This window comes from Rhinolophus ferrumequinum, chromosome 16 (genome assembly GCF_004115265.2).
Source record: "Rhinolophus ferrumequinum isolate MPI-CBG mRhiFer1 chromosome 16, mRhiFer1_v1.p, whole genome shotgun sequence".
NCBI classification, from domain to species: domain Eukaryota; kingdom Metazoa; phylum Chordata; class Mammalia; order Chiroptera; family Rhinolophidae; genus Rhinolophus; species Rhinolophus ferrumequinum.
The window spans coordinates 46,903,456-46,931,206 of NC_046299.1; the positions used below are offsets into that span (position 1 = coordinate 46,903,456).

The window sequence follows — 27,751 nt, forward strand, 5'->3', positions numbered from 1 at the left end:
ATTTCCCCCCTAAGCCACAGCGCCTATGATTGTTTAAGTGAGGACTGTTGATGGCATAATTAAAGCTCTCCTAAAAATTAATTGGGAACTGGAGGGCAGTCTCCAAAGATGCCCTAATTTGTGGGCAGCACAGCACAGCTGCCCTTTTGTCCTGCCCGCCACCAGGACGCCTAGAATTTCCCATCAAATATAACAGAATGTGACATTTGAGGTGTTCTCAAGCCTCGGTACACAAGATGGAGTGGAGGACACAGACTGATCCCAGGGTCACCTCCTGGGTATGTTCAGCTGAGGTAACAGGATTTCAGGTGAATCCAAACATGGAGCACAGAACACCAGAGTGTGCGGCATATCTGAAACAAAATGGTCATGAGTTGATAAACGTTGAAGCTGCATGATGTGTACAGTGGGTGTGGTGGGGGGGGCACAGAAGGGATGCCAGAAGGACTAACTATAGTATTTGCTTTGCTTTGGTGAGTGTTTAAATTTTTCCATAATAAAAGAAAAATTTAATGCAGACACTACTGTTAAATAAACAAGGGAGACATTAGACTGAGGTGGTTCTAATGCCTTAGCCACCTACAGTAGATAAGCAAACCAAAACCTAAGCCTGTAAATACCTCAAGGTTAAGGAATCAAAACCTACCGACAACCAATCACAAACAGCCAACTAGCCTTTCCCAAATAATGCAACCACTTAAGCTATAGCCAATCAAGTAATTTCCTTGCAGTGCTTCCAAGTCTTCTCTGTAAAAGTCTTGCCCCTAACTCCTGTTGATGGAGTGCACCTAACCACTTCTGGTTTGGCATTGCCTGATTGGAATCAATTTTTCTTCAAATAAATTCCTAAAATTTTTAATATGCCTTGGTTTATCTTTCAACACTAAGAAAAATAACATCTATCGTGAGGAGGAAGTTTGTAGTACCAAAAGTCAACTTGTGGTTATCCTCTTAAAGGAGAAGAGTCATGGAGTACTTAATCTTAAAAATGAGTGTGGTGTTCTATTCTTATCACATTAACATCATATCCCAAATCCAGCCTTGACTTTTCCCACTTTTGCCATAGGTTGAAACAAAGAGCAAAGACTGAAGAGAAACCGAGACAAATGAGACCAGGTAGGAGACAGAAGAGGAGAAACTGGCTGAGTGGGTGAGATCCCTAGATAATCCAGCTAGATAGTAATTGAGAGTTGATTATGAATTAATTCCATCATAAAAAAATACAGTTCCATTCGACTAAAAATTATAAGTCAACCCTCCTAAATTTAAAAAATAAAAAGAGCCTGGTAGTCAAGGGGCAAATTCATGATAAACACGCTCCCCTTGGCAGCTGTGAGTTAAGATGCAATGAAGAAGCAGGTGAAGTAGCTTCAGTCCTATAGGTAGAGATTTTTTAAAGATGGGGAAACCCTTGTCTACAGGAATCATAGTACAGGATAGCTGCAGGCCTTGGCGATCACCGATCTACCCTGGTGCAGAATAATGCTTTTATCTTTACCTTAGGATTATCCTTGTCTGGGGTGACAATAATTAATGAGTTAGTAAAAAGCCACCCCAGCCAAACTGTGCCCAGTATTTCCTAGCTGTGTTAGGAAACCTTGAGAGAACCAGTGTGGGCTAATTAATTGGTCTTCAGGTAGTAACTAAATCAAAGGTGTCTTGGGTACCCTGGGAAGCCGGAGTCTCCTCTTTCCTGAGAATCAATCAGCTCAAGATTGATGAAGGGCTGCTAAGGTCAGGCTTAGAAACACAAAACCATCTGCCAACTCTCTAGGGCTGGTACCTGCAGTAGAGCAATTTTAGAAGAACAGGTGTTCACTTTTAACTTACCTCTTCTTTTCTTTTATGCTGAAATCATGATTTTTAGCTAGAAAGAGCCTCCAGTTGGTTGATGAAATTCACAAACTGTCTATTGTAACTTAAAATAACCTGGCCCAAAGGTATTGTGATAACCTCAATCGGCTCTCGCACAAAGTCATAAACCACTCATCCCCAAGAATGGCAACTCCAGCCTCTCCAAAAGCATTCAGCAGCATCAGGAAAGAATGACTATAAGGCACTGCACCAGAAGGGCTGTGTAGACTGAATGTTTGTGTCTCTCCAGAATTCATATGCTGAAACCTAATCCTCAATGTGACAGTATTTGGAGGTGGGGTCTTTGGGAAGTGATGAGGTCATAAGAATGGAGTCCTCATAAATGGGATTAGTGCCTTTATAAGAGACCCTAAAGCTCTCCCTTGGCCCTTCCACCATGTGAGGACACAACAAGAAGACAGCCATCTTTGAACCAGGAAGTGGGTTCTCACAGACATCAAATCTACCAGTGCCTTGATCTTGGACTTCCAGCCTCCAGAACAATGAGAAATAAACATTTGTTGTTTATAAGCCAACTAGTCTATAGCACTTTTGTTATAGCAGCCTGAACGGATGAACAAATGAAGACAAAGAGCTAAGGAAAGGAACAAAGTTTTACTCTTTTAGTGTAGAACAAATCCAATCTGGTCCATCCCTTTGCAGAGTGCCAAAGATGCCTATCGTGAATCTAACCACAAAGAGGCATCACACAAACCCAAACTGAGGGGCATTCCACACAAAAACTGGCCTGTAATCTTCAAAAGTGTCCATGTCATGAATGTCAAGGAAAGACTGAACAACTATTCAGACTGGAAACCGAAAAAACATGCAAAACTAAATAGAACATGTGATTTACGACTGGATCCTTTTGCTCTAACAGACATATTGCTACAAAGAGCTATTGGTGAAATGTGAATCAGGTCTGAGGATGAATTAATAGTAATGTATCCAAGTTAGCTTCCAGATTTTCACAGTTTTATTGTATATATTTAGGAAATGTCTTTGTTCACTAGAAAAATATACTAAAGTATTTGGGATACTCAGGTATCAGATTAGCAGCTTAATTCCTGAATAGTTCAGAGGGAAGTTTTTGTACTGTGCTACAAATTTTTCTATAAGCTTATTTTGACAGAAAAAAGGAATTCCAGAGAGAGAGAGAAAAATAACAAATAAACACAGACATCTAATTTAGCTCAGTTCCAAAACCCACTAAAATTAGAACAAAGGTATTTTAAAAAATATTTTAGTGTGGTAATATATATATAACATAAAACTTGCCATTTATACCATTTTTTTCTTTTTTAACAAACATTTCTTTCATGCACTTCATTGGCACTTTCCCATTTAAGACACTTTAATTGTACAATTCTGTGGCATTGAAGTCATTCACTGTTATAGACCAAATGTTTGTGTCCCCCCTCCCCCAAATTCGTATGTTGAAGCCCTAATCTGCAATGTGATGGTATTTGGGGATGGAAGGTAATTAGGGTTAGATTAGGTCATGATGGTGGGGCCCTTGTGATGGGATTAATGCCCTCATAAGAAGAGAAAGACAGAGCTCTCTCTCCATGTGTATACGTGGAGGAAAGGCCAGGTGAGCACAGGGTGAGAAGGCAACTGTATACAAGCCAGGAAGAGACCTCTCATCAGGAACCAAATCTGCTGACACCTTGATCTTGGACGTTGCAGCCTCCAGAACTATGAGAGATACATGTCTGTTCTTTAAGCCCCAAGTCTATGATATTTTGTTACAGCAGCTCTAGTTAAGACAGCAACCATTACCACTACCTATTTTCAAAACTCTTTAATCATCCTCAAACAGCAACTGTCAACATTAAGCAATAGCTCTCCATTCTTCCCTTCCCCCAGCGCCTGGTAACCTCTAATCTACTTTCTCTCTCTATAAATTTTTCTATTCTAGATATTTCATACAAGTGGAATTATACAATATTTATCCTTTTGTGTCTGGCTTATTTCACTGAGCATAATGTTTTCAAGGTCCATCCATGTTGTAGCAGATGTCAGGACTTCATTCCTTTTCTATGGCTGAATGATATTCCATTGTATGTATATGCCAATTTGGTTTATCCATTCATCTGTTGATGGACAGTTGGATTTTTTCCACCTTTTGGTTATTGTGAATAATGCTTCTATAAGCATTAGTGTACAAGTATGTGTTTGGGTCACTGTTTTCAATTATTTGGGGTACACACTTAGGAATTGAATTACTGGGTCATATGGTAAAGATATTTTTTTAAAGGCATGGTTCACAAGGATCAAGAGAGTAGTGAGGAGTAACAATATAATTTCAGAAGCTAAAGACTTATGAACAAGTGGTAACTACCTTAGTTGAACTGAGGGTTAAATCCTACACTGGCAGTAGGGAAAGAAAAGAACCAATCTAATTTATATGACTGGATCCTCAGAAGACTCAGGAATTGGCAGCACTAGGTACCCCTGAGAGTTGGGGGTGGGGAGCGGTAAGGAGAAGATACGGTGAGGGTGCTGAAGGATCAGGACTGGTTGAAAGTTGTTCAAGAAGTGGTTATAAAAGGCCCAATTCGAGTCCCCATAGAGTAGCTGGTATCAGACTTAAACTATTGCTGTAAAAAAATAATAAAAGCTTAAAACCTGGACAAAATACACAAAACAGGTTTTGAGACGTTGGGCAGTGACCAATACAGGGCTGTGATCATTGAGAGAGGGGAGGCCTCACATTCACCCAAGCTTTCTCCCAGCGGACATATTCTAGACCAGACTATGGGGCCATGGAGTAGAGCCAGCAGAGAATGGTATCTCAGAGAGGAAGTAGACATCGGACTCAGAGGCTGAGAAGTCAGTTGGTAGTAAAGGTCCAGGATGCCAGGGAGTGAGGGATGGGTAGGAGGTGACGTTATAAAAAAGGAACCTAAGAAGTCTGTGTGAAAACACCCCTCATGTCTTGGCCAACTCCTGCGCCATGTGAGAACAGTGGCTAGAGGACTGAGTGCTGGATACAGAAGGAGTACGCTTAGGAGATACATCTGTAAGGAACTGAAAAAGGCAGGATTGGACAGAAGGAAACACTCACTCACAATCCAATTACAACTGAGGCCTCAGCCATGTTCTAGAACTAAGATGACCATTGAGAGTTGAATTTGAAGAAAGGGATAAGACTTTAGTATTCCCATCTTAGCCCCACGGATGGGGCCTTACATTGGGTAAGGCAGTTCCCTGGAGCTGGAGGCAATTTCCAGAGAGGAATACAGTTTTGAGCTCTCAGTGTCAGATATTTGGGAAGCTGGAGGACGGCTGCATTATCCCTAAAGGGAGATTTAGGTTGAGCAATAGAGTACCCACTGAAATTGCACTGGTGATTTCTTTCAAACATTTAAGTAATTAATAATACCAGTATTACACAAACTCTTCCAGAGAATAGGAAAAGAGGAATTACTTCTCAGCTTGTTTTATGAGGTTAGCATAACCTTGACACCAAAACTAACAAGGACATAAGAAAGGAAAATTATAGACTAATATCTCTTATGAACACTCAAAATCCTAAATAAAATATAAACAAATAGAATCCAGTGATATATAAAAATAACAAAACATCATTGCCAATTAGGATGTATTACAGAAATACAAGTTTGGTTAACATTCTAAAATCAAGGTAAAATTCATCCCACTAATAAGATAAAGGAGAAAATCCATAGATTCATTTCAATAAGTGGAGAAAAAGCATTTTACAATATGCAACATCCATTCATGCTAAAAATAATTTTCAACAAGCTAAGTATAGAAGAAAAATTTCTTAATCTGATACAGAATATCTACCGGAAAGCTACAGTTAACATGATATCCAATGGTGAAATATCAAACATTTTCTCCTAAGGTCAGGAACAACAGAAGGATGTCCACTCTCACTATTTCTATTCAGTATTGTACCAGAAGTCCAAGCCAATTCAATTCAATAAGTCCAGATAAAGAAGTAAAGGGTAGGGGCCAGCCCGGGGCTCAGGCGGACTCCGAAGGCTGCCGGTTCGATTCCCACATGGGCCAGTGGGCTCTCAACCACAAGGTTGCCAGTTCAGTTCCTCGACTCCCACAAGGGATGGTGGGCAGTGCCCCCTGCAACTAAAATTGAACACGGCACCTTGAACTGAACTGCCGTTGAGCTGCTGCTGAGCTCCCAGATGGCTCAGTTGGTTGGAGCACATCCTCTCAACCACAAGGTTGCCGGTTCGACTCCCGCAAGGGATGGTGGGCTGCGCCCCCTGCAACTAGCAAAGGCAACTGGACCTGGAGCTGAGCTGCGCCTCCACAACTAAGACTGAAATGACAACAACTTGACTTGGGAAAAAAAAGAAGTCCTGGAAGTACACACTGTTCCCCAATAAAGTCCTGTTCCCCTTCCCCAATTAAAAAATAAATAAATAAATAAGTAAAGGGTAAAATATTGGAAAGAAAGAGGTAAATAAAGTGTCGGTTATTCATAAATGGCATGACTGGTATGTAGAAAATCCAAAGGAATCTACAAGCCATTAGAATTAATATATTTTAGTAAAATCACTGGAAAGAAGATCAATATATAAAAATCAGTTGTACTTACATATACTTATAATTAAAGATGAACTTTTAAAATACCATTTACGATAGCCTCAAAAACTTACAAACCTAGGAAGAAATTGAAGAAGACTTAAATATGTGGAAGGATAATCCATGTTCATTGACTGGAAAACTCACTACTAATTGTTTTAAATTTATTGAGGTAACATTAATTGATAACTATAAATTTCAGGTGTACATTATAATTCATTATCAGTATACTCTATTGTGTGCTCACCACCAAAAGTCTAGTTTCCTTCCATTACCATATATTTGATACCCTTTACCCAAATTGCCTTCTCCCCACCCTTTTCCCTTTTGGTAACCACTAATCTGTTGTCCGTATCAATGGGTTTGTTTTTGTTTTGTTATTTTGTTTGTTACTTTTTTGTTTTATATTTCACATGAGTGAAATAATATGGTTTTTGTTCTTTTCCATTCACTTATTTAACTTAGCATACTACTCTCAAGATCCATCCATGTTGTCAAAAATGGCAATATTTCAGCTTTTTATGACTGAATAATATTCTGATATAATATACTGGGGGTGCCAAAAAAATACATACAAGTGGACACTTTAGTCAACGTTGATCAAGCAGTAGTTCACCATAATCAGAAGTGTCTGGACACTGATGGTAACCACTTTGAGCATCTCTTGTAATTGCAGAAGTCAAACATGACCTTATTCATCTTTTGTTATTTGTACATATTGAGTATTATAATTTTAATACAGTCTTCCTTTCTTAAAATGTGTATACATTTTTTGGCACCCTCTGAATATATACTATATATATACGTATATATATACATACATATATATGTATGTGTGTGTGTGTGTGTGTGTATATATATGTGTATATATATATATATATATGTAATCTTTTTTATCCATTCATCCGTCGATTTACGCTTAGGTTGTTTTTATATCTTAGCTATTGTAAATAATGCTGTAATGAACATAGGATTGCATATATCTTTTTGAATTTGTGTCTTTATATTCTTCAGATAAATACTCAGAATAGGAATTGCTGGATCATATGGTAGTTCTACTCTTACTTTTTTAAGGAACCTCCATACTATTTTCCAGAGTGGCTACACCAATTTACAGTCCCACCAACAGTACAAGGTCTCCCTTTTCTCCACATCCTCTCCAATAGTTATTTCTTGTCTTTTTCATGATAGCCGTTCTGAAAGGTGTGAGGTGATATCTCACTGTGGTTTTGATTTGCATTTCCCTAATAATTAGTGATGTTGAACATCTTTTCATATCCCTGTTGGCCATCTGTATGTCTTCCTTGGAAAAACGTCTATTCATATCTTCTGCCCATTTTTAATTGGATTATTTGTTTTTTGTCGTTGGGTTGTATGAGTTCTTTATATATTTTGGATATTAACTCATCAGCAGTATTTGCAAATATCTTCTCCAATTCGGTTGATTGCCTTTTTGTTTTGTTGATTGATTCCTTTGCTGTGCAGAAGTTTTTTAGTTTCATGTAACCCCATTTGTTTATTTTTTCTTTTGTTTCCCTTGCTTTTGGAGGGAAGACTTGATATGGTTAAGATATCAGCTCTCTTCACATTGATCAATAAGTCCAATGCAATCTCAACAAATTCTCGGTAGGATTTTGAAGACATCATCCTCAAGGATTGGCCGACTTACATTTCAGATATTAAGATTAACTACTATAAAGTTACAGTAATTAAGAGAGTGTTATTGATGCAAAGATAGAGAAATAGGCCAGTAAAACAGAAAGTTCAGAAAAAGACCCATATAGTCAGTTAATTTAAGATACAGGCATTACTGCAATTTAGTGGGGAAAGTGGTTCTTTTCAGTACATAGTACATATGGAAAGATAGTTCCATATCTGTATGGAAAAAGAATTAATGTTTATCCTTAACTCACACCATATATAAATATTAATTTGAGGTAGATCATAGACCTATACAGGAAAAGTGAAATGATCAATTGTCTCAAAGAAAACATACGAGAAAAATGTTCATATTCTTAAGAATGGCAAAGAGTTCCTAAGCTGGACACAAAAAGTACTAACCATAAAAGATAAAATTGATAAATGAGGCTTTATTAAAATTCTGTCAATAAAAGACATCATTAAGAAAGTGAATAAGCGTGCCATACACTGGGAAAAGATACTCACAATACATACATCTGACAAAAGATTCATGTCGAAAATATATAAACAACCCCCACAAATCAATAAAAAAGACAAGTAATCCAGTTACAAAGTGGACAAAACATTAGGCACTTCCACAAAAGATCTCCAATGTCGAATAAGCCTATTAAGAGGTATTCAACACCAGTTCTCACTGGGATGTACAATTTAAAACCACAATGAGATATCACTATACACTCCTCCAGAATGGCTAAAGTTTAAAAGACTGACACTATCAAGGAGGGAGAGGATGTGGAGCACGTAGAACTCTCACCCAGAACTGGGGAAAGTGCAAATTCATTCAAGTGCATTAGAAGACCATTTAGCAGTATTTATTAAAGTTAAACACATGCTAAACCTCTCGCTCAGCAGTTATCCTTCTAGGTATACTATCCAAGGTAAATGAGTGTCTGTGTCTACCAAAACACATCTACAAGAATGTTCACATCAGCTTTCAAAATAGCCCAAAATTGGAAACAACCCCAACTGATCATCAATAGAAGTTATAAACAAATTGTACTATAATTACCCAATGGAATACTACATAGCAATAAAAAGAAAACCCAACAGCAGGTATAAATCTCAAAAACATTATGTTGAATGAATGAAGCCAAACACCAAACAGTATATGCTGTATGTTTCTATTTATAAAAGCCCAAGGATAGGCATTAATTTATGGTGACAGAAGTCTCCGAATAATGATTCTCTTAAAATGAAGGATGAAGAGTTGTTTTTTGTTCTTGTTTTTATTTTTTACTAAGAAGGGAAATGAGGGAAACTTCTGGGGTGACGGAAATATTTTATATCTTGATCTAGGCGGTAGATACACATTGTATACATATGTTAAGATACATATAATATATTTGTGCCCAATTTCACATTTTGGGCAATTTCTTCTCCCCATTCTGGGAAAAATTGGAGATTTTTTCTTTGGAAACTGTAAAACAGAAGATCTCTGGACTTAGGGGCACCAAGCACATATGGGAGAGGGATGCCATACCAAAAATTGGGGGATTAAATAAACCTATGCATGGCAAATGCTGCTTTACCCACTCTGAGTTCTTTCCCTTGCTTGGCTCCCTGAACTGAAAACTTACCTTCATGTCTCAATAGCCAGAGCTGTGTCACAGGCTTAATCCTAATCCAATGAACAGTCTAAGGAATGTGCAGGATCGGGACTCCCAAAAAATCAGAACGACATTGAAGTTTGTCATCCTCATCATCACACATTTACCATGCATGTATGCTCATACCATACAGACTTGACTATATTACCTAATGGAGCAAAATTACACAAATATTCCTGGAGCCATTTTTCTGAGCAGCTTCTCCAACTGTCAGAATCCTAAGGCAGCTCATGGAGCAGCCACTACAGGGACCAATGGCCTCCAACCACTTTCACCATCTTGCTTCTCTTGTTCAGGATCCAAATTCCCAGGAGATCGTTTTGGATTTGGCTAAGCCTGAGTAGCATGCCCACATTTGCAGGGAGGGAGAGGTAACATCTGGCCTCTGGCTTCCTTGGGGCACTATCTCCTTGACTATGCACAATGAGAATTTCCCAATTCAAGGTGTCAGGAGGATGGTGTCCGGATGCTACATAACTCCAAAAACTATCCACAACAACAAAAAGTCCTGAAATGAGCTAAAAATTTCTATCTTGAGCTAAAAATTGAAAACAATTTTCCTGTTATTTAGCTATCCTCGAGTTTACCTTTGACCGAACGGTCTCATTTCTTTCTCTGCTCCTACATAAGGCTGTGGATCCTTTTGTTGTGACCCAGTACACAGGGTGTTCCTAGGCTCTGAGAGTCCACGACCTCCCACTCCCCTGAAGCTCTCTGGTACAAAGGACTGGTATTTGGTTTTGACTCGTTCTGCTCCAAGTCCCATACCATCAATCAATGGTCTCTGTTTAGCAAAGACTCAATATAGCAGTTTGCATGTATGTAAAACAGAAAATAGGATTGAACAATCTTCCCCTTTACCAGAATCTCACTAGAGTGTTATATACTTTTTGCTACAGGGATCAATTCCCACTAGAAAAGAATACAGTATTAATTTGAAGTGAATGATTAACATCGACTCCCTAATATTGCATAAAATAAAGTTTGTTTTGGCTCGCCTAAAAAGCAGTGTTTCTTATTCTTGCAGGTCTCAGCAGCACAACTTGTTCTGCATATGGCTGCATGTTTAATTAGTGATCCTTCTGTAAGTGTCTGCAATTAGCACCGTGATGATTAATAAAATAACTCCTTTAAAGCTCCATTTAGCTAGCAGAACTGCACAATCAGGTATAATTAATTCATCATTAATAAATCATGGCTGATTAACTAATCTGTTTATTACCAACACATTACTGAACAGCTCCCACCTGAGCACAGCTAATTTTTCTATGCCGAACAGAACTGGAAGCTGAAAAAAAACAAAACATAGCTCCTTCAAAACTGCACTAAGCAGCAAGTATATTGGTGTGGTCAGGCAGATTTTGAGACAATGCACATTTAAAAGTTTTTGAGCTGCATAGACAATTGTCACTTGGGAGAAAGTGGCTAAATCTGGAAGCCTGGATACCAGGGGTTTTCAAACTTAAGCGTACGCCAGAATCCCCTGGAGGGCTTGTTAAAAAAACAGAATTTCTGGTCCCACCTCCAGAGTTTCTGAACCAGTAAGTCTGGAATAGAGCCTGAGAATTTGCTTTTTTAACAAGCTCCCCCCACAGGTGGTGCAGATGCTGCTTGTCCGGGTACCACACTTAGAGAAACACAATTCTACCCTTTTTCATACCTGATGAAACTTTTTCATACCTGGGGATGACTCACAATTGCCATGATTCCCAAGTCCTTTCTATAGATTTTAATAGTTAAAAAACAATAAGAGGGCGGCTGGATGGCTCAGTTGGTTAGAACGTGAGCTCTTAACAAGGTTGCCAGTTTGATTCCCACATGGGCCAGTGAACTGTGCCCTCCACAACTAGATTGAAAAAAAAAATGACTTGACATCCTGGAAAAACACGCTGTTCTCCAACAATAAAATTAAAAAAACAACAACAATAAGAATACCTTTCAGTATTTTTTATCAGTCCTTGTGTTTACATGCTATTTCTTCAACTAGATTATTAGTTTAGGAATTACTTTCTTTTATTTCTCTCTCTGCCTATGTAGACCCTAACTACTTTCTAGATGTAGAAGCTCTAGACAAAACCCAGACATGTCTTGTGCATTCATCTCTGACTCTTTGCTCATGCCCAGTCTTTCTAAGCCCTGCCCTTCAGTATTCCCCTGATGCTGCCATAGCACTCAGTGTCTATGCCATATGTGGGCTGTAATCACAGGCCAGCACAAGTGCTCATTACCTTTTCATGAAAGGATGAGCCTGGTCCCCACAGGTGGAGTCCCCTGAGAGCTCTGTAAGCTCCCTCTCTAATCTCCTTTGCAGCCTGCCCCCTAGCTCTTCACCCCTCCAGCTTCTAGTACAGTGTCTAATACACAGGAGACAGCAAATTACTTTTTACCAACCATGTCAGATTGCTGAAGAGCAGATCTGACCCACAGATTGTGAATTCAGACCCCAGCTGGACACCTAACTTGCAGAATACATGGGAGGGACAGCAAGAGGGATTCCTATCTCAAATAGAATCTGGAGAGGCAAACAGTCTACCCTCTGGAGTTAAACCATTTGGAAACAAAAAAACAAACAAACAAAAAAAGCAAATCAGAGAACAGAAAAGCAAGGTAAACTTAAAGCAGTGGGTGATGGACTTTGCTTCCTGCCCCCACTTCAGGGGTATTTGGCAATGTCTGACAACTTCAAAGGAATGGAATGGTTTGACTATCATCTGATCCAAGTGGAAAGACAGGCTGGTCAGCCATGGAGGCCCTGGCAAAGGCTGCTCAGGGAGACAAGCAGGGCCCAGCCTGGTCGGACCTGGGAGAGAGGCAAAGCTGTGCTATGAGGCAGGTTACCTACAGTGGACTCACGTCTCACACAAGTGCAGGCTAAAATTGGCATGTCTTGAAACAACCAAGATGGCGCAGTAGGTAAACACTGTGTTTACCATCTCTCACAACCACATCAAAATTATAATTAATCTAAAAAACAACTATTACTGAGAATCGCCTAAAACCAAGCTGAACTGAAGCCTTTCAACTAAGGATGTGCAGAAGAGGCCACCTCCAGAAGGTCACAGATGCAGAACAGGCTGGCCCAACAACGTGTGTGACCGTTAAAAACCAGAAGGGTTATTTTGGCTGTGGGGGTCCCCCCATCCCCTAAAGGAGCTAGAGATACCAGTCCCATCCCAGCCCAGGGTTCCAGTGCCGGGGAGAGAAGTCCCCATAATTTCTGACTGTGCAAACCAGCAGAGATTGTGACTGAGTGAGACTGAATACAGCTGCACTCACAGGTGCTCCTCTTAAAGGGACCGCGCATGGACTTACCCACCAGTGGAATCACTCGCTCTGAGCTCCAGGGCTGGGCAGCAGCTGAAAAGGCGGCAGGAACAAAGTGTGGGGAATTGAGTTGTCTGGCTTGGACATGGGCTGGAGAGGCAGCTTTCAACTGGACAGAGGAGCTGGCAAGGCCATGGTTTCTTTGTTGAGCCCTCCCTCTTCCGGGCGCACAAACACAGGCAGCCGCCATTTCTGAGTCTCCGCTGTTCATTCGCCCCGCCCTGGCGTTTTGAGACCTGGCCCCACCCAACCTTTGGGCACTCCCAGGCTGCTTTCAGTGTCTTTCTCATGCAGACCGCCTGCCTTGGCTCCAGATGCACTTTCCTAGGGTCTCTCAAAGGTTCGTGGAACCATGACAACCAGCATCTGGCTTGAGCATGCCCTGTACCTCTGGCTGAGCAGCCCTAAGCTGGCACTAGCGACAGCCGGCCTTGGTTCGCGGCTTGGCCTCTCAAGGTGCTTCCCAGCAAAGGATGGGCTGCAGACATCTGCGGATTTCTTTCTGGCTCCTGCTGGGCGGCCCTTGGTGGGGCACAGGCTGTGGCTGAAGTAGACCTACAGTGGATCCCCTCCAAGGTGGTCCTGGGGCTGGCGCCCCCAGTGGCCAGCTTCAAACAGAGCTGGAGCATCACCTAGTCATCTCCAAGTAAGACACACCCAAGGGGCGGATTGGGCAGGCACCAGAGTGCTGCTGAGGCAGATCCTGCTCTGTAGGATCAGCCCCTGCACAACAACTCTTCCACTGTAGTCAAGGCCAGTCCTTACAACCAGTGAGCCCAAGGGTCAGTCCCTCCCACTGATGTGCAATTATCAACCAAGGCTCAACTACAAGAGAAAGGCACAACCCACACAACAGACACACCTGGAGCGCGTGGCTTAGGTGACCAGAAAGACTGTGCCACTGAACCCCACAGCACACCTATTACATAAGGCCACTCTACTAAGACTGTAAGACATAGCAGCCCTACCTAACACATAGAAACAAACACAGGGAGGTGTCCATAATGGGGAGACAAAGAAACATGTCCCAAATGAAAGAACAGAACAAAGCTCCAGAAAAAGAACTAAGTGAAATAGAGATAAGCGTCTCCAGAAGCAGATAAGCATCTGATAAGCATCAATCAGATGCAGAGTTCCAAACACTGGTTATAAGATGCTCAATGATCTCATAGAAATGGAGATGGAAACCATGAAAAAGAACCAGTCAAAAATAAAGAATAAAATAATGGAAATGAAGAATCTATTAACAGGAAATCAACAGATTAGATGAAGCAGCCGATCAAACCAGCAATGTAGAAGATAAGGTAGCAGAAAACACCCAACCAGAAAAGCAAAAAGAAAAAAGAATCCAAAAACTTGAGGAGAGTTTAAGGGTTCTCTGGGACAATATCAAGTGTACTAACATTCTCCTTAGAGGGATACAAGAAGGAGAAGAGAGAGAGCAAGGAATTGAAAACCTATCTGAAGAAATAATGACAGAAAACTTCCCTAACCTGGTGAAGGAAATAAACAAGCCCAGAAAATGCCGAGTCCCAAACAAGATGAATCCAAAGAGGCCAACACCATGACACATCAAAATTAAAATTCCGAAGGTTAAAGACAAAGAGAGACTCTTAAAAGCAGCAAGAGAAAAGCAGTTATTTACCCACAAGGGAGCTCCCATGAGACTGTCAGCTGATTTCTCAACAGAAACTTTGCAAGTCAGAAGGGATTGGCAGGAAATATTCCAAATGATGAAAAGCAAGGACCTACAACCAAGATCACTCTACCCAGGAAAGCTATCATTTAGAATTGAAGGTCACATAAAGAGCTTCCCAGACAAGAAAAAAGCTAAAGGAGTTCATCACCACCAAACCAGTATTACAAGGAATCTTAGAGGGACTTCTTTAAGATGGGAGGGGGGTTAAGGACGGGTGAAAGGGGAAGGGATTAAGAAGTACAAATTGGAAAGAAAAAAAAAAAGAAGCACAGATTGGTTGTTACAAAGTAGTCATGGGAATGTAGGGCGTAGCATAAAGAATGTACTCCATAATACTGTAATAACTAGGTATGGTGCCAGATCGGTACTAGATTTATTAGTGATAGAGGGGAATGGGGATAGGGTCAGGGTGAAAAAGGTGAAGGTATTAAGAAATACAAACTGGTAGTTACAAAATAGTCATGGGGATGTACAGTACAGGGAATATCATCAATAATATGATAATAACTATGTATAGTGCCAGGTGGTACTAGTCAGGGAGATCACTTCCTAAATTATATAAATGTCTAACCACTATGCTATACTCGTACACTTTAAACTAATATAAAATAATATTGAATGTCAACTCCAATTGGAAAATTTTAGAAGTCGGGAAAAGATCAATAATATTTGATAGCGTGGTACAGTGTCAGATGGTTGTACTTACCATGGTGATCACTTCTTTTGCATAGAGAATGAAATCAATAATGTGGTAATAACACTGTGTAGTGCTAGGTGGGTACTGTTGAATAACTATGATGCACACCTGAAACTTATAATATTGTATGTTAGTTGTATTTTAATAAAAAATCTTAAAAAAAAAATACAGGGACGACCTGGTGGCTCAGGTGGTTGGAGCACCGTGCTCCTAATGCCGAGGTCGCCAATTCAATTCCCACACGGGCCAGTGAGCTGCGCCCTCCACAACTAGATTGAAGACAATGAGCTGCCGCTGAGCTGCCGGTGGGGCGGTGGGATGGCTCAGTTGGTTAGAGCGCGAGCTCTCATTGAAAAGGGTGACTGGACTTGGAGCTGAGCTGCGCCCTCCACAACTAGACTGAAGGACAACGACTTGGAGCTGATGGGCCCTGGAGAAACACACTGTTCCCCAATGTTCCCCAATAAAATTTTTTAAAAATCCTTTTTAAGTTATCACTCTAAAACTAAATATTAATATAAAGAAAAGATAAAGAAAAACACTTTTAGTGTTTAATTTTATTACCACACTAATACACATACATTTTTTTAAGTTACTGGGTTTTTATTTAGTTATACGTCCTGATTTTTAGTTATTAAAGATGAGCGTATTCCAATAAAGAAAATAAGTTTTTAAATACATTAAAATTATTCCCAATTTTATTCCCCACACATAAACTGTTTCCACTTGTCTGTCTTCGTGACCCATCCTTGTCCATATAAATTCATATTCTCCATAGAAAGCATAACATTCTATAGTCTACTGTAATTTTCTTTCTTAGTATTATATCTTGAAACATTTTTCTATATTTCCACATAGTTATTGGGTTGTTTTTAATGGCTGCAAAATATTCTATCAGATACACCTGAGTTTAAATGGTTTGATCTTATCCTCATAAATTTGTTCCTTATCTGTGATTGGTAGTCATAATCAAAGGTGACAACATTATTCTTTGTTACTGGTTACTTACACTTCAAATACACTCACAGGAGAGCCAAAACTCCATCAGTTAATTAGGATGCGTTATTAAATCTCCATGAATATGTCTTCATTTTTCTATTTTTAACATGAGGATTAAGTGGACTACTATGTAAGTTTGCTAAAGGCAGCCCCTTATGTTTCTTTGTAAACAGAAAATACTTAGTCATTTTGTGCTGAGATAGGAGCATCTCAGCACAACCATCTCTAGGCTGTGAGAGTACCCTCTAAAACAACGGCAGCGCCTCCCTTAATGTCAACTCGTCCATCAGGACGCAATGAAATCTCCAGTTCTCCTCCTCTGCAGGAACACTGAAAGGCTAAAGAAAACATAAAACAAATCACAAATTAAGATTGTTTTCACCCTTTTTAATTAACAGAACATAGTGAGAGACCTCTTATTACAAGCTCTAAAATTCTCCCAGGTCAGTTTAAAGAATAAATTTCTTCATCTGTCCATGGTACTGCCCAGCTCACCCCATCTCCTGAGGACTGAAGGGCAACGAATGCAATTTGATCCACAGAACACACAGCTCCACACCTTCCCTTCCTGAGCCATTTCCTCCCCCTTCTGTACTGCCCCAGACACACCCACATACAAACTTCCTCCCCAGCTCTGTCTAGCAGCAAGCAAGGATGTGCGAAAAGATAGACGCAGAACTAGACATGTAAGAAGACAAAGAGGGGTGGTCTTGGCCCTCCTGAGGAGGCCCCATCTTCGCAGATCTGAATAGGACAAAGGGAGTTCATTCACGCACTGTGGTTATCAAGGAACCACATGGGTCAGGCAAATGAGAGGCACAACCCTCACCTTCCTGGAGCTCAGTGCTGAAGAGAGTGGCTAAGCTCACCAAAGAGACTACAGCCACCCTGTTGCCCAAATCAGGGTCACAGGGGCCTAACCCTCCCACTACATAAGGCTTCTACCTTTTGGGTCAGACTCCTCTTTTAACTTTTAGAGCTGTGTAGCCTCCACAGTCTGAGCCCTGTTCTCTGTGCCCCGGAGACCAGGGGACTTGGTTCGACTCAATCAGGTGAAAGCAATAGCAGTAAGGGAGCTTGGTGACCATCCATTCTCAACTGGTCACATCATAAATTACCTCTTTGGGCCAAAGTTATACAGCTATTAATTTTATTCAACAAACATTTATTGGGCACTCACGCATACTATGCTAGAAATATGTTTGTGCGTCGGGAGGGATAAAGGTGGGAGATATTTGGGACTGGGGATATTTTGAGTAAGTGTTCAGGGTAAAGGAATTTAAAAGCCTTTCCTTTTCATGTGGGTGATACATAACATTGTATTATATCTCCAAGTGGATAGTACATGTGAGAAAGAATACTAGCTTAAGGCTAGGCAAATTTTTTTAAAAATTTGAAAAAAAGCCGTCCTACCATGCATGTCTTTCTTCCCCAGTTGCTGGGACCAGTAGCTGCTGAGAACAGTATGTGCAGATCCTTAAAAGAAATAAAAAGTAATGGTACAATTCCAAAGAAAACAGGGTGGCTTTGTGGCAAATTTATAAGCAATTACAATCAACTATCCAGTTTGACTAAATTTTAGATTACTTAGTCATTATGTTGGCATAGACAAAACAGAGTGTTGAATTATGAATGGAGATAGAAAGGAAGACACAGAACTTATGAATAAGCTTCTCCAAATGATGCATTTGCTATGTCTTAAACTTTCTGAAGGCTGAATTAAACTGCAGGCTTTAACTCTTGTCCTGTCTACCAGTTCATTGTCAGCCCATGGTAGGAAAATCAGGGCCTTCACATAAGTCTTCCTACATCTTTCAAGGGAAAATATCTGCTTCCTCTGGAGATGCATATGTAAGGAAAGCTAGAAACTCTGACAAAATGCCAAATTTTCTACCAAGCACACATTCCCAGAATTTTGGTGCTGGAAGAACTTTATTTCAGTGAGGTATTTTTTCACATGATTGTACCCTAGGTTTAGATCAGAGAGTAGATATTAAAATGAAGAAACAAAACATAAAGTAATAACTGACAAAAAAAAGTCTTTGGAGGAGAAAAAGATGGATTGGAAAAGACCACTCCTTCAGGAAAACTTATCAATGCTATGGGAGGTCCACATAGGGTGACCGGCCATCCCAGTTTCCCTGAGTCTGTCCTGGTGTTTGCGCTGAAGGTCCTGTATGCTGGGAAATCCCTCAGTCTCAAGCAAACGGAGGTGGTTGGTCATCACTGTCCAAAGACCTTCCCATTCTCGAGAAGCATTATTACAGGGGAAAAACTTGCCCTCTGTGCCAGTGAAATCCTTTTAAAGCAGCTGTGCATGTGTAAATCTGCTCAGAACTTCTTTTCCATAGGGGAGGGTTTAGTTGGACTGTTTGGGCTTCAGGCACTTTCCTGAGTTTTCAAAGTGCTTGCTTGCTGAGCTTTGGATTTCACGTTTTGTCCCTCAGAGACTAACTAAGTCAAGCTCCTGAAACCACTGCAGCCCCTGCCATCTGACCAGAAAAGGAGCCTGGGAGTCTCTGTCCCGCCTCTTTCTGCCCTGGCCACCAGCCTCCTCCATCAAGCATTGCTCCCTTTTGCTGCTCAGCCCACTCTTCACAAAGAGGCTTCACATTCTGCCCATCTTTGATTTCATCCCTCTGCTTCTGGCTGGTAGAAGATCTTGAATACCCCCCTGTTCCCAAACCCATCCCACCCACTTTGGAAGCAGGGCTGGGAAAGGAGGAAGGGAAAAAAAGCAACACTGTTCCTGTTCCCTATTTCCCACCTACAGCCCAGGAGTTTATCCTTCAAAACCAAATCTTATCTAGATATCAATGATTACGCAGGATGGTCACTAAAAAGGACAAAAGGTTTTGGAACGCACTGGACATCAGCCCCTGAATTTTGGAAATGGCAGATCTGGAAGTGTTGGCTCAGGGAGCCAGTTTCATTGTTGTTATTAAAATAATATTTAATAATAATATATTTTAATAAAAATCTTTCTAAAAAATAAAATAAAATAGCGAATAGGTTTGGGGGCACTTACTGTGTGCCAGGCACTGTTCTAAGCTCTTACCTTGCATTGGGTTTACATAACCCTATGAGTATTATCCATATTTGATAGAGGAACTTAAGTCATTTACCCAAGGTCAACAGCTAGGTAGCTAGAATGCAAACCCAGGCTGCCTGACACTAAAGTTTAACCCTGCTATAGTGCCTTCTTAATTCTGTGATTTTCACATGAGACCTTAGTGAAGGGATGGGGGACGGGTAGATAGGGAAACAAAGGCAACTCAAAACCCAAGCAATCTGGAAAGTTACACGAAGGGCACTTAAACTATTTGTCCTCCTCCTCCTCCACTGTTTAACCGTCCCTAGAACCCAAATCAAAAGTACCTGTTACAGGGTCTTCCGCCACACCAACCCATGGCGCAAAATATCGGGAATAAAAGTCAAACGCTTGGGTCTGCCCACCAGGATCTCCTTTAATGGTGAGAATGAGTCCTTTCACCTTCCCTGTGTTCTCCACTTGCAGCAGACTCTGTGTGTTCACTTGCAGTTTCTCCAAAAATGACCTTGTTCATAAATGGGATGGATTAGGACAAACCTATTCCACAGACTCTGTAAAGCGGGCCAGGGTGTGGCTTGCCCAAACAGATCAGCAGGAGGGGAGGGGAAAGCAAATGGAATATCTTCCTACCCGAGAACAAAACTCTCTGGCTGCATAAATCATCATTTGACTGGACATGGCACAGCCAGACCAACCCACAACTATAAATCTGGGTGCTCAGCCCTCCCCAAAGTGCTGACGAAGCCAAAAATCTTGCTCACCTGTCGTAAGTATCACTGAGTCGGACAAGGAGCTTTCGGGTATCTGGAGAATAGCGGATGTCCTGGACCTGTGTGTCACCTATGGCGGTCTGTGGAGACAGATCGGAAACTCCGTAGGAATGTGCCCTGGCTCAAGCCCTTCATCCCCTGCACGGAAAACGATGTCTAATGAGCATTTGCAGGGTGTCCGGCACACCCATCAGCTCCAATCCTCAAGTTTAAGTTCAGTTTCGGGATTCAAGGAAGGCCAATTTCCTGGTGACCAAAGAGGTCTTTAAGGGAGACCTCTGAAAGCCGAAGATAGGCATTACTCACAAGTGTCGACATGTGCCTCAGCACACAACTCCTTCAAATGGGTATTTCCCCCATAGATCAGAAGACTTAGAGAGGCCCAGGGTCTCACACACACACACACACACACACACACACACACACACCTTTGCCCCAGGTCTGAGGGGCCCTGGAATCAATGGTCATTGCTCTGTCTACTGTTTTTAGAGATGGGAGCCTCGTACCTACCTCTTAGAGTTGTTGTGGGGATTAAATAAAATATGTGAAGTCTCTGCAGCAGTAACTAGAATATTCTACATGCTAAGGACTTGGGTCTGGCAGTTTGATTGGGAGAGAGGAACTAGAGGACTCATCTTAATGCTGCCCTGCTTGGCAAGCACAGGGTTCGCTTCGATTGTATGCTACAGATCAGTAACAACGTTTTCTAAAGATGCTCTGATTCACCCTTGACCTAAGACCGCACATAATCTTGCTCATTTCCAATAACACTGTTTTGCTTGTTTGTTGGGTTGGGATGCTGAGGGAGATTATGAGGGGACAAAAGCCCTCCAAGCCATCCTTTGGCACTACCACCGGCTGCCGGCAGAGCAGATGACAATACTGATGACATAGTATGTATATGTCGTCAGTATAATGCTGTCTGGCAGTCGTTAGGTGGCTTCGGGTTTTCTAACTCTCTTTAGGGACTGAAGCGCTCCAGCTCCCAAGGCCAAGACTCCCTGCACCTTGTGGGGTGCCTGAGCTGTCTGTCTCTATAACTACAGATGAACAATGTCCCTCTTTCTAGAAATGAGAATTCCTGCAGCCAGATCCCATCTGCTTTCCGGGCCTTTCAGTCTCTCTAAAGGGTCAGCCAGCCCTTCTTTGCATGGATTCTGAGGTCGAATTGAAAATGTAATTCTCAGCAGGGAATCTTATTGCCAGTTTCTAGGAACACAAAATGACAACATTCATGACAAATAACTCTTTGTCATTCCCATTTTACAAATGCTGACCCTGAGGCTTTGAAAGATCCGGTTAAATTCTTTCTACCAGGAACAAGGTCTACCTACTGTTATGAATAGTTTCCATTTCCCTGCCAACCTGCTTCAAACAGTTCATTTATGAATTTGGCTGACCTCTCAAAACCCAAACCATAGGTGAGGCTGAGCGTAAAATTAGAACAGAATCCATGATGTTTGCTTATACTTTTTGAAAACTTAGATAAAGCAAAACACTAATGAAATTATAAATGATATTGTTGAAAATTCACTGAGAAACCCCCTAGTAGTACCCACAATAGGCCATTTTATGGAATCATTATTTTTCATGGCGGCCCTTCCTTCTCTACATACTAAGTACCTGGTCATCCAGGGCTGCTCTGGCTTTCTGGAAGTTCTATCAGATAATTACAGTGCATACTTTACCAGGCGACAGTGAGAATTAAATGAAATAACGCATGTGAAGTGCTTAATGGTACTGCCTAGGGAAGACTCAAAAATGTTCTCAATGATGACGATGACGCTGCTGCCACCGCGGCCCCACCCCACACGGACCCCTTGAGAAAGCCAGGCGTGGTGTGTTGTCTTCTCTGTCGAGGTTCCCATGCTTTCCTGCTCTCCTCCATCAAACCACAGACCCTCCACCTCAGCCTCATCCTTTGTTGCAGAAACTGTGGACACCGACGGCTGCCCGGCAGTTAGTTTCCTTTCTTTTCTTTTTCTCTCAGCCTTCCACACAGCAGTCTCTCCTCTCTCCACCCTACCATGGAGGTTAATGCTGACTGTGAAGAGTCAGGGAAAACTAGTCAACCTTCTCATCAAATAGACTCAATATTAAAATTCAAACCTCAAATGTACTGTGCACTATTTATCCAGGCTTAGACTGGAACATTGATACTGGTGGAAGGCCTGTCTTTTGGGATCAGATGGTACTGAATCATTGTGTTCAAACAATAACAAGTGACCAGACCACATGAGCTCAGGTTTGATTCTTTTCACCAACCTTTATCAAGTCCTTTACTTCATGGAAGTCCTAGATGGGGAAAAAAGACAAAACCATTATAAAACAGGCAAGCTGTTAGTTGCACACAGTTTATGGCAATAATTAGAAAGAGCTGACCTGGGGGTGGGCTGGATAAAGAGGCAAATCCAGGATGATACCATCCTCCGCTCTTCTGGCCTTTAGCTCCCCACTCAGCGTGACAAAGTTTAGAGTGCTATTCACATTCTCTGGCCAAAAAACAGAGAGACTTATTCTGTCAATCAGAAAACTGTTTGAAAAGGAATCAAGAAATAGGAAAATAAACTGAGGTAATAATACCAATTTCATTTTACCAATAACCATTTTCATTTTACCAATAACAGGGTAATAATTAAGCCTACTTCGTAGGGATGCTATGTTTTCTAATGAAGATTTAAAAATATTGACCTATAACAACTATAGAATTATAAGTTCTACTAGTCTAAGATATGCCAAGGGGGTGACAAATAGAACATACAAGTTATGAACAACAGTATGATATGAACAAATCGGATTTATTCTAAATAAACCAAGCTATACATAAAATTTTGATTTAAAGATTGGACCACAAATGCTGATATAATATCCCTCCCTCCATGCTACTAATACAACTTGAGCCACTTATCTGCCTTCAATGTGTATGGCATTTTTGGTGAAAACAAAGACTTGTGACATAATTCTTTGTCCCCCCCACCCCAGCATTTCTGTAAAACTTAATTGTATCTCAAAGGTGAGGAAATTCAGCATTGCTTATTAACTTTCACAGAGTATAAAATTTACATTCTGAAACCCAAAGTTTAACTTGCTCATTATAATCGGTGTAGGACATTATTTTCATACTTTTCTCATCTAACCTTAGAACCACCCTATGCCGGATCTGAGGGCTATCATTCAGCCTCACACCAACCAATGTGGGGTTTTCAAAAGGCATTCAATTCAACTTCAGTAAAACTGAAGTTTATTTTTCAAGACTGAATTCTTAAACAATATTTCAGGATGTTTACTTGCCTTCATTCTTTTCCCCTATCCACCGAAACCAAAATTATCTTTTTCAAATGCATAACGGATTACATTACAGAGGGGCCAGGGCCTAACTCTCGGTGCCATGTCCCATCAATCACCCCCTCCCCTCAGGAAACTTGAGCCCTCTGCTTGTACAGTCCCCTCAGGGGCTTTGCATTTACTTCTGCAGCTCTAATGCTCTTCCTCCCACAGATGGCTTCACATTCTTCAGTTTAAATGTTCCCTTCTCTAATGGATGTTGTTCCCCAACTTGCCCCTACCCTCCAGAGCCAGCACTAGGTGAGGTAAAGAAGTACCCAGACCCAGAATTTAAGGAGGCAGCTGCTCTCGGGTGCCTTGATTGTCTCACCCAGCCCTGACCCAGCTGCCGAGAGTGTTGGTGACTGACAGCTCTCCGCTGAATCCTGCTCTGGGATTTGCCCTTGGCTGAATAGAGCTACTTTACCCAAACTCCTGCCACTTTTCTGGGCTGTTGGAGACTGGTCAGTAGAGGGAATAAAAGCCTGAACCTTTGCTTCTATTTGGAACTACACTGTTTGGAGGACCTTCACAGCTTCAGACCTCCCTGTGGATTTGCCCTAGGCCTTTCTTTGTGGCTAACATTTTGCAGTTCAGCTTCTCCCACTGGTCAATCCTTTCTTTACTCCCCTACCAATATTGACCTCAAGAATACTGCCCCTAGTTCTTCCGGCATGTGTCCCAGAGTCTGCATCCTGCGGGAACCTGCCCTGTAATACCTTGCTATCCCCATCTATAGTAACTCCCCAAAGGCCCTCCTTCTCCACCCCCCACTTTTTACAGTTACCCTCTGTCATGCCACCCTGTTTTTTCTTTAACTTTCTGTTTGTTGTCTATACTTGTTCATGGCTGCATCCATCTCCACTTTCAGGGAATCTCCAAGCATCTCTCCTCTGCCCCATTCCCACAAAGCCCTGATCTTTACTAAATGTACTAAATACAACTAAGATGGAAACTGATAGGATTAAGGTGCTACAAGGTAAATGTATATAGTGGGGGCACATGAATCTTTAAAATTCAGAGTAAAGAAGTTCTTGTTGTGAAATGAGTGTCAGTGTGGGTGGGGACACTTTGGGGACAAAGTGTGCCTTTTGGTGCCTGATATCACATCATGTGTGACACCTGTTCTGCCTTATGAGCTCCCCTCCACAGAAACCAGAGAGTTCCTATTTAAAATAAAAAGGCATTCTAGGAAACAACCACCACAGCTTTCTAACATGCCTGGTGCATACTCAGGAAGGCCAAAGTGTTATTGAAGGTTGCTGTTTTTGTTTCTGCGTAATGAATGGCTCGAAATAAATTCTGTAATGTCTTACACCAGTCATTTGGTTCACTGGAAAGTGTATATGAGAATTTAAAAAAATATTTGCTATTTGCTAAGTGATAGGTTCACTAAAAAGAAAAAAAATCATATTACTTATTTTGTGAAACAGCACAGCTGCGGAAGCCAGGGTAGCATGGCCACAGAGAGGGACCTCACTTGCTGGCGTAAACCACCTTAGTCCAAAGCGGGAACCTTCAGAGGAAGACAAGCCAAAGAGAAAGAAGACCATTCTTATACAAGTGAGTTACAAACTTCATTTTCTCATTCTTTTCAAAATATTTCACGGGCATGAATTAATTGCTGAAATATGTTGTAAAATGAAGAGTGAAATCTAGGCAGGCATCCTAGGGATCCCCAGTACTGATCTGGAGCTGAAACATACAAATTAACCAACACCTGATCCCCCAGATGAACTGAAAACCGAATCAGAATCCCCGCCCTCTCTCCTACTGTGTTTCCCCGAAAATAAGACCTACCTGGACAATGAGCTCTAAGACATCTTTTGAAGCAAAAATTAATATAAGACCCAGTCTTATTTTACTAAAATACAAGACTGGGTCTTTATAATATAATATAATGCAATGTAATGTAATGTATACCGGGTCTTGTATTAATTTTTGCTCCAAAAGACACATTAGAGCTCATTGTCTGGCTAGGTCTTATTTTTGGGGAAACAGGGTAACTGCATGCAAATAGTAAATGGGCATTTCCCTTAAATATCATTCCCCCACTGGAAAAGCAGCTTCTGGTATCATTCAAGAATGGTTAAAAAAAAATGCATATTTACTTTGTGTAAAGTTGTCAGTTGGGTCCAGTTTTCGGATAAAAGCAGTTTCTGAGAGATTCATTTCCCTTGCAATTTTTTGATGCATGTCTTCATCCAATTTCTAAATTAGAAGCAAAAAGTTATTGAGACTCTAGAAACACAAAACAGACTTCCTTGGATAGCAACTGCCATTAGTTAACAACACAGTTTATTAATATGAAAACTTACCCATGGTTAAAGGAAATAATTGCCAAAGAATTCAAAGCACTATTATAGAGATTGTTTTTCAGAAATCCATGCTTACAACACCCTTTGAAGAGCTGTGGATGTACAAAGCTAGGACAGACTGAAAAACCTACTGGGCTGGCCTATCCTTTGTCAGATTGTTACCTAGTCTATCTGAAAGTATCCTAGCAGGAGATTTACTTAGCTTTTCCTAAAGAAGCACTGTATTCAAAATCTACAGAAGCTCTGTAGTTCTATAGAAAGAGAAATCACTTAAGACATTGATACTTGTTTTCTGAAAACCCAAACATAATACAACGGTTTTGTTTTTTACTTAACATTTTTCTTTCAAAAGATTAAGTCCAATAATGCATATAAAGTGCTCATCACAGTGCCCAACAGATAGTAAGTACTTGATAAATGTAAGATTTTCATTTTGAGTGGCTCAAAGCCCAGGGCTTTAACCTGCCACACTACACTCCCCATAACAAAGACAAACACTTACTCACAGTATCCCTATAGCACGCTGCAGACAGGAAAACCAGTCAGTGTCTATCAGATAAAACAGACGCCTGCCACATTTCTGAGGGAATGCAGCAATCAATTATCGAGTCCTGTGCTGGGCCAGCAGCACCATCACAACCACTGAGGGACTTTGTTAGAAATGCAGAGTCTCGGGAAAGGGTGGTAGAAGAGGGTAAAGGGGATCAAATATATGGTGATGGAAGGAGTACTGACTCTGGGTGGTGAACACACAATGTGATTTATAGATGATGTAATACAGAACTGTACACCTGAAATCTATGTAACTTTACTAACAATTGTCACCCAATAAACTTTAATGTAAAAAAAAAAGAAAGAAATGCAGAGTCTCAGGCCCCACGCGAGACCTTCTGACTCAGAACTTCCATTTTAACCAGATCCCCAGGTGATCTCCGTGCACATTAAAGTTTAAGCAGCCCTGGTGCATAAGATACAGCCCTGTGTTCAAGGGGCTTAGCTTCTCTGTGGGGAGTCAGGACAGACCCAGAACGCAGCAATGAACAACACCAGAGAGTACATACATATGTATGTATTTGATATACACAGATTTTGACAATAAATATGCTAGGACTTTAAAGAAAAAGGGCAAATTTTGATGAGTTGGACAGAAAAATGTGGGCAAAGAGCTTTGTATTAGTGACACTTCGTGGGCCAATCACTTGATCTCACATCTGTTCTCCTTCTGCTAAATCTTTGACACTCTAGGATTCTGTGAGCCGAGGTAAGGAGAATTAGGATGGTAGGCATGAAGTAGAATATGCACCTGTCACACCTGTGGGCACCTGTGAGTCTAGGGAGTGAGACGTGCCACCTGAGTGGAGCGCGGGAACTGCTGGGGCATCCCAGCCAACAAGGCAATACTGTTAAGAATTGAATTCAAGCTCTTCCCATGGCCTATAGAATATTGTCTGTGGAAACTGGCTCACATACCTGTGTATACAACACCTGAGAGAAACCGGAAGCCATTTAATTCTCTAGTTCAGAATCTGCAATCGCAGAGCTCAGTGGTGATTGAAGGGGTGACAAAGAAAAGCCTGTCCTGGTCTTCCTGGGTCTGCCTCCTTCGCTCCAGAAACTTGCACTGCCTGCCAGTCCTTCCTCTGGCTCACGCGGCCAAACTCCCCCTATCTTTGTCCTTCCTTTCTTTGTTTCTTCCCTCGATCTTTAGGACAAGAGTCTCTAAAAGCATTAAAGCATCCCCCATTGTAGCCAAGCTCACCATCTATTGCTTATGGATTTCCTTGCAAATGGGCTTTTTTACACATCAGTTAGAACACACACTTCACTGACC

At 41.2% G+C, this 27,751-nt stretch overlaps 1 protein-coding gene across 3 annotated transcripts in view; it reads right to left on the reverse strand.

The window, feature by feature from the left end:
- Window positions 1–16,002: 16,002 nt before the first annotated feature.
- PBLD (phenazine biosynthesis like protein domain containing) overlaps window positions 16,003–27,751 on the reverse strand; it is a 30,443-nt gene continuing 18,694 nt past the window's right edge. For all 3 annotated transcript variants that reach the window (XM_033129941.1, XM_033129942.1, XM_033129943.1), the window contains exons 3-10: window positions 25,714–25,813; window positions 25,020–25,118; window positions 22,661–22,770; window positions 22,544–22,573; window positions 20,270–20,358; window positions 19,835–20,013; window positions 17,870–17,932; window positions 16,003–16,794 (exon numbers count right to left, since the gene is read on the reverse strand). In XM_033129941.1, coding sequence (XP_032985832.1) covers window positions 16,682–16,794; window positions 17,870–17,932; window positions 19,835–20,013; window positions 20,270–20,358; window positions 22,544–22,573; window positions 22,661–22,770; window positions 25,020–25,118; window positions 25,714–25,813 — 783 coding nt within the window. In that variant the 3' untranslated portion in view covers window positions 16,003–16,681. The remainder of the gene's footprint in view (window positions 16,795–17,869; window positions 17,933–19,834; window positions 20,014–20,269; window positions 20,359–22,543; window positions 22,574–22,660; window positions 22,771–25,019; window positions 25,119–25,713; window positions 25,814–27,751) is intronic.